Here is a 21,842-nt window from a genome sequence, read left to right on the forward strand (position 1 = left end):
AGGAGAACATGAGGGCAGCCGTCGCCCATCCTCATCTACACTGCCTCCACCTTCACTGGTTGCCATGACGCCAACGACGCTGCGGTTGCGGCAGCGAGACGGTTACTGTGAAGAGCTCCAGCAACCGACCTCACCCCAGCATCAACCCTACTCCAGTATTTCCCAGGGTGATGGGCACACCCTGTCTTCCCAGACCCCACCTGGACACAGCCTCCCTGGACCCAAGTCTGAAGGGCAACAGAGCTCTGAATGTCAGCTGAGCTTTGAATGTCAGCTGGTCATGCACAAAGCACTGCTGGAGGAATCCATCAAGGTAGGAACCCCACCTGGTGTTACCTGTAAGTAAGGAATGCTGATGTCAAGTGAATCTGTAAATCTGACAGGAATTTAAACTATGAATAACTATTCTGACATCATAGTTATTTAAAATAGTACGTAGTAGTTGTACAGTGCATCTTCAATCAGTAGTGTGCGGTGACCCTACATTTCAGTTGGGCAGCCTTATTGCAGCCTGCAGGGTTATGCTTATTTGCATGACACGTTAAACTCAACTAGAATCGCCACCGTCATCCACAACTTTATGTCAACAGACAAAAATAGACTGAGAGCCTACAGAAACTATTGATAGTTAATGTGACAATCACATATTTAAATTGCCTTGGATCAATGATTTACAGAGGAACTATTTTTTTTGGGAGCATGCTTTTGCAAGTATTTCGCTACCCATCCTGCCTATAAGGACGGCACGTGCCTGTCTTCAATGTTATGCTTTTGTTAACTGCATAAATTATATTATGATTATAAAATGTTCATTATAATCTTGCAACGATGGGTAGATTACAATCTGGTTGTTATGCTGTTTTAGATCATAATCGTTGTAATCCTGCAGAGATTATGATCTGATTGTAATGCTAGAGGAATTATAATCTGGTCGTAATGCTGTATATTATAATTGTTAGTAGGCTAATGCGATATATTATAATTTGGCAGTAATGGTGTATTTTAGAATATGGTTGAGGTGAAGTAGAGATTAGAATATGGAAGTTATGGTGTAATTAAAATGGCAGTAATTATGTAATTACAAAATGCTTTTTTTTTATGGAGATAAAAATATGTTTTTGGACTAGAAGAATATGGCAGAAGCGGTGTGGATAAGACAACGATGTAGTGAAGTAGGGAATAGTTCGTGGCGGTTATGGTGTCGATTAGAATATGGTGTAATGGTGTGGATTAGAATATGGTCGTAGGAAGTAGTAGTGGGATAATGGTGGTGTGGGACCGTTTGGATTAGAATACTGTTGAGGTGAGGTAGGCATAAGTATATGGTAGTAATGGTATATATTAGAATATGGTTGTTGTAAAAGCATTAGTAATGGTAGTAATGGCGTGATAATAATCTGGGTGTCATCTTCATCAAGGTGCTGCTGTGGAGATGGAGGAGGTTGGGCCGGACCAGCTGGCACTCTTCCCTCCGTCGGTGCTCCACCTGCGGAAGAAGCAGGGGGTGCTGTGCTGGTGGAAGAGCCAGAGGAGGAGCAGGGTGGGCTGGAGGAGGTGCAGGGGAAGAGGTGAAGAGGAGGACGGAGGGGAGGAAGAAAGGGCAGGCTGGACTCGGTGTCGGAGCAGAGAATCTCTCTCCGTCTCGGAGGTTCTGGAAGCAGGTGAGGTACCACATGCCCGTCAGGGGAAGAGAACCACCTGCCCAGCGACCATCTCGCTGCTGAGCCTGGGGGGCAGAGGGGTCAGGGGTCAGCCAGAGAAGATGTGAAGGACCAATGGGATTCAGTCCGGAGGTCGATGCTCATTGGCTCTTACAAAAACAACAGCAGAACGTAAGAACACCTCTAGGTGGATGCTTCGAATGTGCCGATGGTGGGGAGAGAGGAGGGATATCCGTTTCTATTACGTGTTTAGAAAATTGCTTTGTCGTTTTCATTGCCATAAAAACTCCATTCTTCTTCTTCTTCTTCTTCTTCTTCTTCTTCTTCTTCTTCTTCTTCTTCTTCTCTTCTTCTTCTTCTTCTTCTCTTCTTCTTCTTTTCTTCTTCTCTTCTCTTCTTCTTCTTCTTCTTCTCTTCTTCTTGTCCATGGACTGTGTAAAATCGGATTAAGTTGGAGGAATAATGTGTATTGTATATATGTATTATAAATGTGTAAATGTGTAAAATAAAAGTCTTTACAAATCATAATCCCAAAATGTGCATTTATTTCCTCTGTGGCTATAGTGATTATTGGACGTAATGTAAAGAAAGGGGGCGGGGGAAATTTCTTGTTTCAATTAAATATTTCCCCATTCTGTGAATTTCCCTTTGAAAAAAATACCCTTTCACCCATAACCCTAAGCGAAGCATAAACCTGATTCAGTTGGAAGCCCCAAGAACTAGGCCTACTTGTTATTTGTGAAGCCTTTGTATACTAACCACACTTGAAAGCAAGGCTAACTAGGTGTTTGGGTGGTGGTTCTAGGTCAGATCAGGGGGGGAGATGGTTATAAACCTGGCTGGTGGTGTAGAAACGAGGAGGAAACCAGAAGAGTTTCGAATTGCCAGCTCTGCGTCACCTCAAGTAAGACGCACTTAACATATTCCGAAGAGTTGTTTAGAGTTTTAGGATTCTAATATTGTATCGCTGAGCTATCTTCTAGATATTTACGATAAAATTATCAATGATGTGCGCTATAGAAGCCACTGCGCTACTCGGTTATCTCATATAATTATATAATACGATATTTCACATTTGTCTATAGCCTAAACGAACCATGGGGTGTTCCCTCCCTGTTTTCTCAAGTCCTTCTGCAATTGTTTTTAACTTCCTTTCTGGCTACTTGGCTGATTTTCCTTGGCTTTGTATTGTAGGCGACCATGATTGGGTTGGTAGCCTTAATAATTAAATCGTTCTCAAAGGATAGTAGGCCTAATATATAAATTAGGTAATAATGAGCAAGAACATATTAACTCAAGCTGCCTTCTGCCATCCAAGACGGAGGACAACATGACCTGCGGGCGGCTTCTTGTTCTCTACCTGGCCGCGGTGCTGGGGCCGCAGCCGCCTCTCGTAGACGGTAAGCAGCGGCACACCAAGACCTTTGTTATCCGAATAAACCATACCCTACCTAAATTAACCCATAGCTACATCTAAATGTAGGCCTATATGAAATCGACGGATCACAAAGTATAATAGGTCGATTAGTTGACACTTTTTCTTGGACTATGATCTCAAACGTTATTTGGTAAGACAGGTGCTTCATTTTTTGGTTTCGGTTCATTGAGATTGGTCGTAGGCTAAAACAAATCATTATTGAACTGCTATTATTCCGATTTATAAAATGATGCATTGACTGCTGGTTAAATTAGTCAATTCCTTCGGAGGTTGAAATAATTTCTTTGGTTAATTGTTTTCCGTATTATTATTCTTTATTGCTTTTACTTTACGCAATTCATTTCCGATGCTACCCTAACCAAGACGACCCATTTGTTTATAGCTCACACAGCGACTGTAGGCTATATCTGCAAAAGTAGAAGGACGCGACAGAGTTGCAGCAAAGGCGGCAACTGGTGCATGCATTGTGGGGGGCTGCGGGCTGAAGAGGGGCTTTATTTTCGTGGTAGAAGACTTTGAAGCATGTTATGAGCAGTTTCTCTTGATTATTAGTTATGGTCGATTTCTTTAGTATACATTTAATAAAGCAATACTTTACAGTAAAGTAGTAATACGAATGAACAAACAATGTGAATTTATTCATTATTTGTTTTTGAACCCGCGTGTGACTGCAAGCCTCCTAGTGGCTATGTTGGTGAGTTGGATTCGGAAGATCTTCTTGGATGTCAACCTAACATGAAAACTCAACAATGCTACCTGAGTTGCGATATGCAATTCAGAATAAAAAAGATTATAGTCATGGTTTCCAAAGTTTCTAGAAGGTTTCCCCGCCCATCTAATCAATATGGGCAATCAGTGAATAAAGTAGCCTATATTGAAAATGCATGTCCTGCATTTGTTTCAATCATGATACATTTATGTTGAATCATTGTTGAATTTATTCAAAGTAATGCTCAAAAGGTATTCAGATATTAAAAGATATGTGAAAACACCATGTGTTACCCTACATGCAAGATTGTCTTGAATGCTCAAAAGATTTTTTTTTTTTTTGTCATGAACCAAAACCAGATATCAGATGTCAGAGGACTTGTTTTTTTGTTAATTCTGATTGATGTGTTTTGTCCGCAATATCACACTATCCTCACACATTCATGCATACATACAACACTAACACGGATAGGGCAATAACTATTACTATTAGTTTATTGTTGAAAGAAAGGAAACACATGCTCTCAGAAAGATACACACACATATTAGTATAATGATGTTATTTTACATACTGGGAATACTGATGTTATTTTGCACACAGTATGGTCATATTATTTGAATTGGTGAGACATTGATCTGACCTAACATTGAAAGGGTGTGTCTGGGAAATGTTATATATAATACTTTTGACAATGTGTGAGATTTTCTCCCAGATCTTCTGGTTTTCATTCTACACTTCAATCAGGTTGGCTGCAGAGGTCTTATATCAACCTTTGAACCCTGAACAGGTGTGATATTGCAAGCCCTATACCTCAGCAATAATACCATGACTATGAATGAGGTCAACACTGGTTCAATCTCAATGCAACTTTCCTTGAGCATGGTTTAAACATATGCAGGACATGATGTGCATGCAATAGACTTTATTCTATGGCCCGATTGTTTGGGGGGAAATCTTCGTACACCCCTCTATAGGGATCCTTTCCAATCGAATGCAAGAATATAATCTGAGCCTGGCAGTGGCAAAAGAAAAATAACAAAAATAACAAAAATCTTTATCCACATTAGTCGCTTAGACCCAAAATAATTCTAGCAATTTCAAAAGATCCCCTTATTTTGTTAAATTAGTGTGGGAAATGAATTGTGTAAGGGAAAAATACGGAAATTATTTAAATGTTCTTTACAAAGAGTGTTATAGAAGCCATTACTAATGGACCCATGTGACCAGAATTAATGCGATGTTCAATCAACTGTTTTTAAAATGTATTTTTAATACAACTATTAATGTACTCTTCTACGTGTCTATTAAATACCTTGGTTTAATTCAAATCTAAAGAAGAAATTCATATTTGATCGTTGTTACATGCAATATTTTTTAAAACCTTCTTTAAATGGGTCAATTATGAATCATTCATAAACAGTTTCCAAATACAATTGCACACTGAGACTGTTCAAAATGAGCCACAAAATGAGCTTAGGATTCCCCCCCTCCCCCAAGACCCTACCAGTAATGCCTCAACACCACCAGCTCATTCTACATTAAAAATATGGACAAAAAACATCCAACAACCCCATGGTGTCAAAACAAAGACATATTTTTTCATTTGATCATATTAAATTACTGAAACAAACACTTTTATTATCAATTATGTAAAAAAATCAATCAACATTACTTGTAGAGAGAGAAAGTGGTATAGAGAGTGTGCGGTAGAGCTTCTGAGATGTGAACTCCAATACAGATAAAAACATATATTTTGACAATATGTGTGCGTTGAGGTTAGTGTGGAAATGAATATATAGCGTGTGTTTTTGTGTGTGTGTGTGTGTGTGCGTGTGCGTGTGCGTGTGCGTGTGAGTGTGTGCGTGCGTGTGTGTGTCTGTTTGTGGTGTGAAATAAAACATGTTAAACGGGCAAATGACAAAAAGAATGCACTTCTGGCTGACAGTTCTAGAAAGGAGATGGTGGCGTGTTAATATGAGAGGTCGTCTAGGGCTAGGCCATATTTCATACTTAATTTAACCTTCTACTCTCACACACACTATCATACTCTCTCTAACAAAGTTGTTTGAACACACTATGTTTGGCGAGACATAGTGGTTTGAAACAACTTTATGTTTCAACAAAGTTTATTTTTATGTTTTGCCCGACATTGATGAAAATTAGGATTTGTTTTTTCTTTGAGGGCAAGCAGCCCCCACCAGAAGATGGCGTGCCCTAGGCAACCACCTTTATGGCCTATGCCTTGAGTCGGCCCTGTTTATTTACATAAGCCTAGAGATGTTTTGCAACTTTTTATTCTATTTTCTTGAGCAGACAGATTTTAACATTGTAATAAAGTCCTTCATCAATAAAGTAATCTGAATATTTTCTTGCCCAGGCCACCAGAAGGCACTAGAGACGCACAAGGTGAGCGTCGGGCGCTTCTTTATCCTGAAGTGTAGCCCGGGTCATACCAATGTGACATGGAAAAGAGGGGGGGCAACTCGAGCCTGCCTGCCGGGGTGGAGGTTAAAGATGCGGAGCTGTGGTTTCTCCCTGTGGTCCAGGCCCATGATGGAAAATACATCTGTCACAACAGGTATGCCTACATTCTACAGCCCTTAAGTGGAGTTCAGTGTTTATCAACCTTTGTAGTCCCCCTCCAGTCTGTATATTAGTCATTTCATAACCTTTATAGTCCCCCCTCTGTCTATTCATTCATGGATCTCGACTGATCATAATAAATGCATTCAGCTCATTTTGGGCTTTTCCCTGACTGTAATGTGGGCCGTTTCCCAGACTGTAACACAAACCCCTGCTTGGAATGGTTCGACCAAAACCAGTCAAAACAGAATGACGAAACATCAGAACTGTTTTCTGCACAGGGTTAACATTAATTCCCTATCCATTCCTGAAGGGAGGGATCATTCTGTGCTCCTTTTCAAGTTTTAATACCTCTTGGTTTTGGGAGGCAAACCGGTTAAGCCAGCCATCAACACACACACAGGGATATTTCTTATGGCAGCATGAATCACAATAATTCCGGTTTCAATATCGGCAACATTTGGCTTTGTCTGGATTTGTGAGGATCCCAGTAAACAATACCTTGGTTGAGTGCTCTGATACAATGACATTTGAAAGGTATCATTTTTCTTTTCTGAAAACGTTCAGTATTATGACAGAAACAGCTGGTATCATACAGATTTTTTCAGACTTGTGGTGAAAGTGCCAGACATCCTAGTAGTCATTGCATCTCAAGTAATCAATCAAATCTGAATGGACTAAGCCTAGCCCAATGTGGATTTTATGTCTAAATACACAACCGAAAACCCAGCTCATTATTCAGAGTCAGGATATTATAAACACATATTAAAGATTTTGGCTGTAGCCATCTTTAGTTATCTCATAACGAAACCCAAAGAAAGACAAAATCATGTGTGCATTTGATGAAGATCTGTATCCGTTTAAGGCACAGGGGTTTACGGTGTATTGAGCAATGAAAACTTTGGGCAAGGCCAAGTATGTATACTATTACATAAGAGGTGCATAATGTCTACTAAATGTTTGATCTTGGTGGTTAAATCCAGATTAAATCCCTGAAGAGCTGATTTCCAGACTTGATCTTGAATCTTTATGCACACTTTACAAATCAAAACCCATTTTGTGGCAGGTTGGAAATAACAGTTTGAGTATTCTATTTTCATCTCTCTCATCTTCGTCCGCTTATCCGGGGTCGGGTCGCGGGGGGAGCAGCTCAAGCAGGGGGCCCCAGACTTCCCTTTCCCTATTATTACTACAAACTATTTTCATACAATCATATTGTGGCCCAAAATGATTGAACACTTTTAAAACAGGTTAGAAGACACCTGTATGAAAACAGTTTAAGTCATAATACTGACGGCTTGAAGAAATAAATGAAATCACGGAATCCATCAAATGTCCCCTCATCCCTAGATGCCACAGGTGACTATTTTGTTGGTCTTTATGATCTTCTAGTCCCTTTTTTTGCCGAAATGTAATGTAATGAAAGTTTCAATGAACTGCAAATAAGGAACCAACTTCCAACATCACGAGAGGACTTCAGGCTTGTGGGCCTGTGAATCCCTTTGAGACTGTGGCTCTGATTCAAAAATAGAGTTGACTTGATTAATAAGAGTGAAGGAACTGACATAATGTCAAACCTGTCCTGTCTAGAAAGGAGAGGGTGTATGAGGTGCGGGTGTCTAACGAGCTGTGTCCTGCTGCGGTCGAGTCCAAACGAATGAAACAAGGGCCTCTTCACTGTAAACTGGATCTCCCCCGAGGAACGACTCGTACTGCCCCTGTGGAGTGGCTTAAGGTAGGACCCCAGACCCCGCCTGGGCCAGAGTCAGCCCAGTCAGACAGAGGATATAGACTAGACTGTAGCGGACACAGAGTGTATGCTCAAACTAATGTTCTGATGCGTTTGTGAAGCTTGTGTTGTTTTGCGGTAGTATACAGTGTGTGTGTGTGTGTGTGTGTGTGTGTGTGTGTGTGTGTGTGTGTGTGTGTGTGTGTGTGTGTGTGTGTGTGTGTGGTGTGTGTGTGTGTGTGTGTGTGTGTGAGTCTGTTTCTCTTTATATATCTTATGTGGGTGTGTGTGTGTTGTGTGTGTGTGTGAGTCTCTCTCTTTATATGTAATTATGTGTGTGTGTGTGTGTGTGTGTGTGTGTGTGTGTGTGTGTGTGTGTGTGTGTGTGTGTGTGTGTGTGTGTGTGTGTGTGTGTGTGTGTGTGTGACTCTGTTTCTCTTTATATATACTTATGTGGGTGTGTGTGTGTTTGTGTGTGTGTGAGTCTCTCTCTCTTTATATGTAATTATGTGTGTGTGTAGGAGTGTGTGCCTGTCAATCTGGCTGGTGGAAACCTGGAGGTGACACAGAAGGGGGACCTTAGGTTCCTGAGGGACTCAGAAACAAACGCTGGCCTCTACACCTGCCTGCTGCACATGTCTCTGGGAGATAACAACTACACCGCTGCCCGCTCCCTCAACCTCACCCTCGGCAACAGTAAACTAAATTACCCATCAGCCACCTCACCTCCCTGTTGCCCCTCCGTTATACACCTCCTAACCCCAAGCTCTCTCTCTCCCCTCAAGCAACTTTCCTGTATAAACCCATGTTGGTGTATCCGAAGGTGGAGACAAAGGAGATAGTGGAAATAGGCAAGTATTCTTTTGCAAGTTTCTAGTTTAAGAAATGGTGTTTATAAATGCACGACTACCAGGCTTCCCTAGCCAGTGCTAAGAAGTAAGATAATTAGTTGTTCTTCAAGTGATGGCACTAAGGCAGCATAGAATACTTACTTTACTTCTCAGAAATCTAATCTGAATGTCTGTGAGGCCCAACAGACAAAGAGCTAAAGAGCTTTTTGTGAGAGTTTGCTGCCTTTGCCAGTGTTTCACTTGACTTGTTTAATCAAATGACGGATTGCCGGACAAACAATGTTGCAATTTGCTTAAGGTTAACCAAAGTTAAACTTGTTCAAGACATTAACTAATAGCGTAAACATATGAGATAGCCCAGCCATCCAATACAGTTTGTGGATCCATGATATTTAGACAAAATAGAAAAGAATAGACATCCAAGTTACTATCTTGATATGAGAACGACGAGACATCCAAGATAGACTAAACATCAAAGATAGCCCTAGCATCCAGGATTGATTAAAGATCCAGGATTAACAGCGGTCTCCGCACCGGTAGGTTCCAGAAAGGAGCTGCGCTGTAAGGCCTACCTGGGCAACAGAGACGATGGTACTAACATGTACTGGACCATCAACGGACACCATTTCAACACATCTCCACATCTCCACTATTCCCAGAAATAGTAGGTCCATATATAAAGTGTTTATGTGTGTGTGTGTGTGTGTGTGTGTGTGTGTGTGTGTGTGTGTGTGTGTGTGTGTGTGTTTGTTTATATTATATATATATATAATATATATATATATATATTATACACAGTATGTATGTAGACTCATGCTGAGTGACTGATTGAATGAGTTTCTCCACAGTGCAGAGGAGGATGGTGCTGTCTATGGCATGTCATCCTTGGTCATCTCTTCGGTGGTCCCTGAGCTGCTCGACATCCCAATCAGCTGTCATCTCCTCAACCCTGCAGGACAGGGGCAGGGAACCTTTCGGCTTCACAAAGGTCACTACTCTACAGTCTTTACTCTATACGCTCTACTGTACAGCCTCTATTCTGCTCTACTATATTTTCTCTACTGTCTGCGCTGTGCAGTCTATAATCTACAGTCTCCACTGTACCTACCTACTATACTCTACTATCTCTCTACTCTACACTCTCGACTCTATTGCCTCTGTTCCTTTGTCTCTACTCTCAGGCATGCAAACACATGCAGGGTGAAAAAGGGAGTTACCCAAAGTCAAAAAAAAAAAAAAGCAACGGGGAATGGGAAGATCATAAAAACGGTTTTCCAGGTAAGGGAAGATGGCGCAAAGGCTGATAACCAGCTTGGCAGCTCTCCCAATCGGATTAGGGAACACACAGAGGTTTGTTATGGTAACGTCTGTGTGTAACCTTGCTCTGGCATATGCGGCTGGTCCCACTTCCGATTCCGACCAATTTGGGTGCGCCTTCGAGGCAATTGCGTAAACATCCCTACGGAGTATCCTAGTTTGGGTGTGTGTCTGGAAATATTTTACCCCTGAGAATTCGAAAACATTGTGGGCAGTCGGGAGACACAACTTCTGCACTTCAGCCCCCGCCAGCACCTTAAGCGGATTATGAGACATTGGGCCTGTGTTCTCAGTGGTCTAAGTAAAAAAAAAAAGTATATTTCCTACATTATTATGTATTTGATATTAAAATTACTTGAGTTACATGAATATAGCATTCTGAAGCAGCAGCCATGATCTGTTTGTGAAGCACTGACGAAAGGTGAATAACTTGTAGTTCCCCTGATGGGCTATTTTTGGATTACGGAGGTTGGATGCATGGGTACAATAATTCATTGAAAATATTGTTCATGTTGCTGTACTCTACTCTACCTTCTCTACTCTACTTTTCCTTCTATCTCTTCCGTAATGTACTGTACTGTACTCTTAAGGCTCTGTCCCGCTGCACACTATTTACACTATTATACAGACTCTACTGTATTCTATTACCTCCTCTTACCCTACTCCTACTCCTACTATATTGTAATCTACTCTAATCTACTCCATTTCCTTTACTCTACTCTACTTTATTGTACTCAACAGCCTCTACTGTACTGTTTGTCAGTGTACTCTACTCTACAGTCTTGGCTCTACTGTATAGTCTCCGATCTACTTGCTTCGTATTTTCTACATACAGGCTAACAACAGCCCAGGGCTAACATTATCCGAAGGCTTACGTCAGCCCAGGGCTAAAAGTTGCATTTTGTGTGCCCAGCGGACCACCGCGGTCTCTATGTGTGTGTGCTGGCCCCCCTGACCGTGTGTCTGCTGGGGCTAGCCCTGGCTCTGGGGATGCTCTTCAGGATGGAGCTGGTGTTGGCCTACAGGAGGTTGAAACGGCTTTTCATATCCCTGGAGGGTGAGTAATAATAATATAACAATAATGGATGGAATTTATATAGCGCTTTTCTAGACACTCAAAGACGCTTTTACAGGGAAGGGGGAACCTCACTAACCACCACCAGTGTGTAGCACCCACTTGGGTGATGCACGGCAGCCAATCTGCGCCAGAACACTCACCACACACCAGCTTGAGGTGGAGAGTGAGGGTATTAATGAGTCAGACAATTATATAGGAGGATGATTAGGGGGCCAGATTGAATGAGCCTGGTTGGGCCAGGACACCGGGGAAACCCCTATTCTTTGCGATAAGTGCCCTGGGATCTTTTATGACCTCAGTGAGTAAGGACATCGGTTTTACGCCTCCTCCGAAGGACGGAGTACTGCCAACTATAACAGCACCATGGTATTACTATAGTACTACTATAAGGTAGAGTACTACTATAGCACTATGGTACTACCTATAAACATTGTCAAGACACTTATAGTACAAACTATAGTTCTACTCTGTACTAATAACTATACACAGTTTCAGTACTACTTACTATAGTATCAGTACTACCTCTTAACTAATATCAGGACTACTATAGTATCAGTAGTACCTCCCAACTACAGCATCAGTAGGGCTAGTGACTACTAACTATACAACTAGTTATTGTTTGTCAAAATTGCTCTGCTTGAGATATATATATATATCTTAAATATAAATACAATAAGTAAAAGACATAACCACTAAAATACAGTATAAGGCAATAAAATGTGCAATATAGACAAATACTTGTACATCAAATCCCATTACTTATATATTCTACAAATAGTGGAATACTGTTGCTGGCGGGCATACCTCTACTTGGTTACAATAAACTTGTTAAAGACACTCCCAAATTGCCTTCCGAGAATCTGTGGTTGCCGTCCCACAGTTGCACAGAACCTGCTTTTTTTTTTTTTACTTTGTGAAAGTCAACTGCCAACTAACTGTTCTGGTCTTAATCTAACACATTGGGACTTCAATAACTGGTGCTATGCAAAAATTGTGTGATGGCCTTAGTAATTCAAAAGAAGCTTCAAAATCAGTTTCCACTAACTTCAACTTGCAAGGTGTCCCGGTCAAAGGGAACAGATGTTGAATCAGAACAAAGTTCTGTTAGTTAGTCAATCGATAGCCAAAATGTCCAAATAGCACACAGCATACTAGGCACATACTGTACCTCATTAGGGAAAATTAAAACAAATACACAAGAATTGTCCATTGTGTCAGAAGAATAGAATATCAACTTTAATTGCCTCACAACAAGGTTTGTGCTATTTTTTACCAAGGTTACCTAACCAAACATTAGCTTTATCAACCCCGGCATTTGAAAATACCTGTATGCCTGTCTGTCTTTCTGTTTGTCTGTCTGTCTGTCTGTCTCCAGTCTCAGATGGTATGCTGTACGACGCCTACGTGAGCTATCAGTACAGCGGTGAGGGTCATTCGTCCGAGGTCGTGACCTTTGCCCTCAAGGTCCTGCCCGAGGTTCTGGAGAAGCGGCACGGCTTCAGCCTCTTCATCCGAGGACGGGACGACTCTCCCGGAGAAGGTCAGGGGTCAGAAAAATGAGCAGAGTGGGAGACTGATACCAGACACCATGGTATTCAACAGAAAGCCTAAAGCCCTCATTCACACCAAATTATAAAAATATTATTTCAAACGCCTCCAATTTACACAGACTTTTACTTCCGTCATTAAATAACACACACACTTTATATGATCAGTGTATAATAGTAACAGAGTGAATTTAAGAATTTATTCAATTGTCAGGCCGTTTGTGAAACACGATTTAATGTTTTTCCTTTGTATAATACCACGACACATTAACATGTACACGATGGGGCAGTATGCTGTTTTCCTCCTCAAATGTTCATGAACCGATGAGTAAATCTGGAAACTAAATCTTTTCAATGTTGATTGACCCTAGATTATCCGGTTGTCTATGGTTTGCTCAGCACTTCATCACCATACAGAAAACCATGTGGCATTGGGTGAGATTTTTTTTTCTAATACTTGTTCAGCGCTGCATGATGTCATCGCCGAGGCAGTGAGCAAGAGCCGGCGACTGGTACTCATTTTGTCCGGGCAGGGAGACTCTGAAACATCACCCCTCCACCCCAGCCCATCACAACTGGCCTACGAGCACAGCGTGGGCCTGTACGATGCCTTGACCCAAAGAGGTCTCCGGGTCATCCTGGTGGAAATAGGTGATCGCCCCGTTCCCTCAGTTAGTGTCTTAAATTGAAAGTAGTTTCAACATTTACCATCAACGAGCATACTGTCGCATCTTATCTCTTCTTAGAGTGTGCCCTAGTGAAATGTACTTTGTTTCAAACTTGTTTTTTTCAAGCTGAATTTTACTGATTTAATGTCTTGTATTTATCATGGATTATATTCTATGCTCTTCTATACTATGCTCATGCCATCCTATGTTATACCATCCTATGCTAAGCTACGCTATTCTATGCTATACTAACCTATGCTATGCTATGCTATGCTCTGCTACAGATGGTCCTGTGGACTACACGGCCCTCCCCGAGTCCGTGCGATACATCAAGAGAACACAGGGGGCGCTGAGGTGGCCAGGGGCCTCGCCTAGGTACCATGTGTGCACCAAGTTATCCGCAAACAGCACCTTCTGGAAGAGCATGAGGTACCACATGCCCCCGGCCCCCCGAGTCCGGCCCTCGCACAGTTTTGAGACCAGCAGCTCTGAAACCAAAGACATGGTCGTTGGTTATAAAAAGAGTTCTCTTATTCTCTATGAAACGTGCTGACACTGTGATGGTGGCCAGGAACAAGTGACCAATGATAACAACTGTTATTGATGACAAATTCAGCTTGGAAACCAATGCAGATGCTTCTACAGAAGCGTTATTGAATCATTTGTAACTTTATTCCAACCAGCAAGTAGGCGGGAGACTTTCAGAAAGTAAAAAACAGGGTTCTGTCACTCGAACCAGCTTTGCAACTGTGTGACAAAAACCAGCGTAGCTCGGGTGGGTGTGCGGCATGAGTGGTTGATGTTTTGGGAGTGTGTTGATAGTTAGAATCTTGTAGATAAACAGAGGTACGTGCTTAAAGGGGACATATTATGAAAACAACACTTTTCCTGGGATTTGGGGTGTGTGTACAGGATTTTTAGAGTGTGATGCATTTCTGAAAGTACCCGACCTACAGTTACCAAACGAGCTAGTCAGTTTCGGCGCACCCTCCTACATAGGAAGGGGGCACATTTGAATATTACCTCCCACTTCCCTGCTCCCCTCCAATCAGAGCATAGCTTAGATTTTGTGGAACAGCGGACGAGTAGCTCCGGCGGGGGGAACTCGGCGGTACCTCAGCTCCGGGAGTACCATCCCTTTCTCTGCCGGACTGCCGCCGAGCTCCCCCCACCGGAGCTGCCGGACTTCCGCCGAAGCATCGGCGGCAGTCCGGAGGAGGAGACATGGAGGAGAAAATGACCTAGGTACTCCCGGAGCTGAGCTGCCGGACTGCCGCGAAGCTACCCTTGCCGGACTTTTCATCTCCCAGATTACACAGCCGGAGCTGCAGGACTGCCGCCGAAGCTTTGGCGAAAAAGGCCCTATTGAAAAGGCCCTTTTAGAAAACACTGTTGTTGCACTGTATCAGATCTCCTGTCGGTGCCTTTATGTTTTGTATTGTTGTTGTGCAATTAAGTTTGGGACCCTGGCTACAAAACAATTTCCCTTTTAGGGACAATAAACTTGAACTTGAACGCGGAATGGTATGGTTTACTGTTAAAGACCAGCTACTTAAGATAAGATAAGACACAACTTTATTAATCCCCCTTAGGAGAAATGTGTTCGTTGCAAAAACAGCCCAGCAGCAGTGGAAGGACACAGAATAAAATGACAATGCAATAAATACAATAAATACGAAGTGCTATTGCATACGTAGACGCTTATAGTTGAAATAGTGACAAAAACAAGACAAACAGAACCAACATCATGATGGGTGATCCATCTACACATATATACGTATACCTAAACACACACACATGCATATGCAAACACATAGACACACACAAACAATCATCAGGCACTGTTGCCTAATGGCTGCCGGCACAAGACGGAGCACCTGAAGCGCTCCGTCTTGCACCTGGGGAACATGAACCTGTGGCTGTAGGTGCTCCTCTTCTGCCACAGGATGGACTTGAATTTGTCCCTCATCCTCCTCTCCACCACCACCTCCAGACTGTCCAGCTCAAGTCCGACAATAGAGCTGGCTTTCCTAACCAGCTTGTTGAGTCTATTTGACTCCCCAGCCTTGATGCTTCCTCCCCAGCACGCCCCAGCGAAGAACAGAGCGCTGCCACAGACAGATAAAATGTCCTTAGCAGCCTGCCACACACGTCAAAAGACCTGAGCCTCCTGAGGAAGAGTCTGCTCTGACTCTTCCGGTAGAGGGTCTCTGTGTTGTCAGACAAGTCCAGTTTATTGATGATGTGTACTCCAAGGAACTTATACGAGTCCACCGTCTCAATTTCAATCCCCTGGATGGTAATAGGGGTTGGGGGGTTCCTCTTCCGGCGGAAGTCCACCACCATCTCCTTGGTCTTGCCGATGTTGAGTTGGAGGTGGTTCTCCTCAGACCATCTGACGAAGTCCTCCACCACACCTCTGTACTCGTCCTCCCTGTCCTCACTGATGCAGCCCACGATGGAGGAGTCATCTGAGAATTTCTGGAGATGGCAGGTTCCAGAGTTGAAACTGAAGTCAGAGGTGTAGATGGTACAGCCTCTTCTCCTGCTGCGGTCAGTCTGACCTGACGAGACATATTAGTAACACTTCACAACAAGGGTACATTAATGAACAATTAATTAACAATAGTAAATGCATTCATTAACATTAACCAACAGTTAATTAACATTGACGTATGTGGTGCGCCGAGAGGATGGTCGCACTGACAATGGCTCCGCATGCACTACGCAGCTTTATGTTTATAATTGTTTTTATTGTTAGTTTTTTTCTACGTACTGCACTGTCGCTCATTCAGTATGATCGACTGGCACTTTTGGAAATTCGTTCGTCACTTAAAACAGAGTTTTTCTCAACTTACCGGAGTGCTTGCTGTGACTCCATTGTCTTACCGCCGGTATGCCTACCAATACGCAGACGGAAGAGAAAGAAGAGAGGCAAGCGAGCCGGCATCCTGTGCAGATCTCGGACGAGATACTGCAACCCACCGCTTCCAAGCATTCTACTAGTGAATGTGCAATCTTTGGAGAATAAACTGGACAAGCTACACGCACGGATTGACTCCCAGCGGGACATTGCAAACTGTTGTGTACTGGCGTTTACCGAGACCTGGCTGGATCCTATGGTGCCTGACTCTGCCGTCACTCCGACGGCTTCTCCATCTACCGGCAGGACAGGACTTCCGAGTCAGGTAAAAGAAGGGGAGGAGGGGTATGCTTGATGGTTAACTCTCGCTGGGGCTCGGATGTTGCTGCACTTTCAGCACACTGCTCACCAGACCTGGAGCTGTTATCGATTAAAGTTCGCCCCTTCTACCTCCCACGGGAATTCAGCTCCGTTATTGTCACAGCAGTATACATTCCACCGCAGGCGGACAAAACGTGCGCGTTAGAGGAACTTTACGGAGTAATTAATGGACTTGAGGATGCTCACCCTGAGGCGGTTTCTATTGTTGTTGGAGACTTCACTAGGACCAATATGAAGAAAGTTTTACCAAAGTACTATCAACACATAAACTTTCCTACCCGGGGTGATCAGATTCTTGACCATTGCTACTCACAGATTCGAAAGTGTAACAAAGCCCTCCCCCGCCCCGCTTTCGGAAATCGGATCACACCTCCATTATGCTTATCCCTACCTACAGACAGCGCCTAAAACAGGAAAAACCGGTTTCTAGGGCAGTTCAACGCTGGAGTGCTGAAGCCATTAGCACTCTGCAGGACTGCTTTGACACAACAGACTGGCAGATGTTCTTTGTTGCAGCTGATGGGGACATCAATGAATACACAGACTCTGTCTCCTCATACATCTCCAAATGCATTGATGATGTCGTACCTAGGGTCAGTGGTAAGACCTTCCCAAACCAAAAGCCCTGGGTAAATGGTAATGTCCGTGCTAAGCTCAAAGCACGGTCCTCTGCCTTTAACTCTGGTGACCAGGAGGCTTTGGGGAAGTCCAGATGTGACCTGCGGACGGCCATCAGAGATGCAAAGAGAGATACAGGGACAAGCTGGAGTCCACCTACCTCAGCTCTGACCCCCGACGCCTGTGGGGTGGCCTGCGACACATCACTGGCTATAAAGGGAGAAATAGCAGTGATGATCAGCCTGCCGCCTCTCTCCCTGACGACCTCAACACCTTTTACGGAAGGTTTGAGGCAACCAACCCCCTTCCTTCAGCAAGACTGGCCGAGGACCAGGACGACTACACTCTGTCCCTGACCGTGGCTGACGTGAGGCGAGAGCTCCAAAGGGTGAACCCCCGGAAGTCATCGGGGCCCGATGGAGTCCCAGGCCGCGAACTCAGGGGGTGCGCTGACCAGCTTGCGGAGGTATTCACCTCCATATTGAATTTATCACTGCATCTGTCTGAAGTCCCCACCTGCTTCAAGCAGGCCACCATCATCCCCATACCAAAGAAAACATCAGTAACCTGCTTGAATGACTACCGCCCTCTAGCACTGACCTCCACAATTATGAAGTGCTTTCAGCGGCTCGTCAGAACCCACATCTGCTCTACCCTTCCCAACACCCTGGACCCCTTTCAGTTTGCATACCGTCCAAACCGATCAACAGACGATGCCATTGCCCTAGCTACACACGCCACCCTCTCCCACCTGGAAAAGAGCAACATATGTGAGGATGCTGTTTGTGGACTACAGCTCAGCATTCAACACTATTGTGCCTGCCAAGCTCGTCCCGAAGCTCAGGGGCCTGGGTCTTAAAACACCCCTGTGCAACTGGATCCTGGACTTCCTGACGAGCAGACCCCAGGTGGTGAGAATGGGCAACCACACCTCCTCCTCACTGACCCTGAGTACCGGGGCCCCCCAGGGCTGCGTACTCAGTCCCCTCCTGTACTCCCTGTACACGCATGACTGTGTGGCAACACACAGTTCCAACATCATCCTGAAGTTTGCAGACGACACTACCATCTTGGGTCTCATCTCTAACAACGATGAGACCGCCTATAGAGATGAGGTAAGGGTCTTGGCAGAATGGTGCCAAGACAACAACCTGTCTCTCAACGTCTGCAAAACCAAGGAAATGATCGTGGATTTCAGGAAGCTGCAGAGGGGGGGTCAGGACCCCATACACATCGAGGGAGCTGAAGTGGAGAGAGTCTCAACTTCAAATTCCTCGGTGTGTACATCAAGGATGACCTAACCTGGTCCATGCAGGCAGGCTCAGCCTTGTCTTCAAAAACTTTAACAAACTTTTACAGATGCACCATTGAGAGCATCCTCTCAGGCTGCATCACTGCCTGGTATGGTAGCTGCTCCGCTGCCGACCGCAAGGCCCTGCAGAGGGTGGTGAAGACAGCGGAGCGTATCACCGGCAGCCATCTCCCCCTCCGTGCAAGGCATCTACAACAGTAGATGCCTGAGGAAAGCAAAAAAGATTCTAAAGGATAACAGCCACCCAGGCTATGGACTGTTCTCATTGTTGCCGTCTGGTAGACGCTACCGGAGCATCCGAACACGGACTACCAGACTCACAAATAGCTTTTTCCCCTGGCTGTAAGGCTTCTGAATCAGAAACACTGAACCTCTGAACAGTTGCCACCTCCACCTACTCCCTGCTCCCCCACTCATACAATTCACTTCATAGATATATTTGCACAATTTTAAAAACTTTTAACTTATCCTTAACATTTCTTTTTAACTTATTCTCTATTCACACTTAAACTGCTGCTAGCCCCTCTACTGTACTCTAATTATTGAATGTTAATGTTATATGTTATATTGTTATAATGTCATAGTGCTACAGAGATATATGTTTTTTTTTTGTTTTTTTTAATTGTTGTATGTTAATGTTACATTTTATATGTTTTATTGTCATAGTGTTATAGAGTTTTATGTTATTTTTGTTATATGTATGATGTCTACTGCGTAGATGAATGATGCTTGCCAAGTCGTAAGAATATTGCTGGGCAGAAGCAATTTGGTGCATGCAACAATAAACCCACTTTGACTTTGACTTTGACTTTGACATTTTACTAATGGTCTAGTAATCACTTACTAATTGTGTTAATATTCGCTAATGTGTTCGCTACAGTAAGGGAGTTCTTGTTAACTAAAGAATTGATTTAACCATTAGTCTATTAAATATATTTAATATATATAGCTACTTCAGGAGCCTCTGCACCTGCTGCGGTCAGTCTGAGCTGACAAGAAACACATATACCCTTTACAACAAGGGTACATACTGAACAATTAATTAACAATAGTAAATGCATTCATTAACATTAACAAACAGTTAATTAACAGTTTACTTATGGTCTATTAATCACTTACTAATTGTGTTAATATTCGCTAATGTGTTCACTACAGTAAGGGAGTTCTTGTTAACTAAAGAATTGATTTAACCATTAGGCTATTTAATATATTTTTTATACCAGACCACTATGCGCCTTACAATGCTACAGCTATTTATTTAACGAGACAGAAAAACGTATGACAGGGCCAATCGTAAGGGATTGCTGCGAAAGAATTGCTCGAACTGGTCTGGGATCGAGATCTGACCGACGGACGCGGGCGTTTCAGAGCAGATGAAGCTTTCCACAGGAACCTGGTCACAGTTGCGGGATTCATCTCAAATAGACTCCGATTCTAAAGAATTTGCCGCACTGTATAATCACTCATGGTTCCTGGAAGCTGTGGGGTGCCATGCCGTAATTCCGACGCCTCGTTGGTCCGAAATATTTCCCATCAGATCGACATGCCACTATGTCGGGTTACGGACCCGTTACCTCCTTGCGGACCCTCCCTAGAGGGTGAAGGAAACGTTGAGCAGCGCCAGATTGTTGAGTCACTGTGAGAGAAAAGGTGTATAAGATGGCTGTGAGGGACACGTTTGCAGACTTTTACGGTTGGCCTCCTGTGAGACGTCACATCTCCTCTTTTAAAGCAAAAGCACAAGACATTAAAGGTAGGTCTTGTCGTTAGTTTCATATCCTTTTATTCTGGTGGCATATATTGTATCCGACGGGCTAAATGTTTTTATTCAGTAGAACTGTATTTTAGTAACATACCATTGCACTTCTAAATCATTCTACACAGAAACGTAGTCCATTGCCTTTTTTCTATATAAGGGGAGATAGGGTAAGATGACCCACCCCTATGGCAAGCCGAATTGTAATTTATTAACTAAGTTTGACTATCCGGAATTAACATTGTAGATATCAACAACTTCTTTCTGACTAGTCGTAATTACATTTTGAATAGTTGGAATTTTGATTCAAGATATCTGTAACGTAATTGTGACTACTAGTCGAAACTATGGAAGCATATATGTAGCAACATTCAAATGGCAATGCAATTTGGAATTGCATTATGCATTTGACAATTCATTATGCAATTTTATAATGTCATTTGTAAATACGTTATTCAAAGTGTATTTTAACATACAAAGTGACAATGCAATCCTCAATTAAATTTGCAAAAGTTATAACAATACAAATAGAATAACATTTTGTCAAATTTTTTGAGTTCCTTTATACAAATTGAAAAGCTATAGCGTCCCCGTGATTGCAATCCACTTCGCCACGCTCCGTGTGTTGCGATATTCAAATGACATTTCAATCCGCAAAACGAACGTATGGAAGCATATATGTAGCAAAATTCAAATGGCAATGCAATTTGCAATTTGCAATTCAATAAGTAATTACGTTATGCAATTGACAATGCATTATGCAATTTCATAATGTAATTTGTAAATACGTTATTCAAAGTGTATTTTAATATGCAAAGTGACAATGCAATCCTCAATTACATTTGCAAAAGTTATAACAATAAAAATACAATAACATTTTGTCAAATTCTTTTGAGTTCCTTTATTCAAATTGCAAAGCTATAGCGTCCCCGTGATTGCAATCCACTTCGCCACGCTCCGTGTGTTGCGATATTCAAATGACATTTCAATCCGCAAAACGGAATCCAAAACGGAATCCAAAACGGAATCCAAAGAGGAATCCAAATAGGAATCCAAAACGGAATCCAAAGAGGAATCCAAATAGGAATCCAAAGAGGAATACAAATAGGAATACAAAAAGTCAATATGCAAAGTGGCAAATGTATCAGCCAATCAGCGTCTGGACGTCACTTTCTATTGTCTCCAAGGGTATCTCCACGGTAATAATAATAATAATAATACATTTAATTTAAAGGGCGCCTTTCTAGACACCCAAGGTCACCTTACAGAGCATAAAGTTATCATAAATAGTTTAAAACAACACATTGTGGATAAATAAATAAATAAAACAA

At 42.8% G+C, this 21,842-nt stretch overlaps 1 protein-coding gene across 1 annotated transcript; it reads left to right on the plus strand.

Moving 5' to 3' along the window:
• Positions 1-2,527: 2,527 nt before the first annotated feature.
• Positions 2,528-17,524, plus strand: LOC130373755 (interleukin-1 receptor type 1-like). Its single transcript, XM_056580387.1, is given in 13 exon segments — positions 2,528-2,565; positions 2,980-3,061; positions 6,186-6,284; positions 6,287-6,386; positions 7,982-8,126; positions 8,642-8,816; positions 8,906-8,971; positions 9,512-9,635; positions 9,820-9,959; positions 11,202-11,345; positions 12,742-12,906; positions 13,379-13,564; positions 13,866-17,524. Coding segments are annotated over 12 exon segments (1,683 nt in total). The 5' UTR covers positions 2,528-2,565; positions 2,980-2,991; the 3' UTR covers positions 14,135-17,524.
• The last annotated feature ends 4,318 nt before the right edge of the window (positions 17,525-21,842 follow it).

Source organism: Gadus chalcogrammus, chromosome 20 (genome assembly GCF_026213295.1).
Source record: "Gadus chalcogrammus isolate NIFS_2021 chromosome 20, NIFS_Gcha_1.0, whole genome shotgun sequence".
Taxonomy (NCBI): Eukaryota; Metazoa; Chordata; class Actinopteri; order Gadiformes; family Gadidae; genus Gadus; species Gadus chalcogrammus.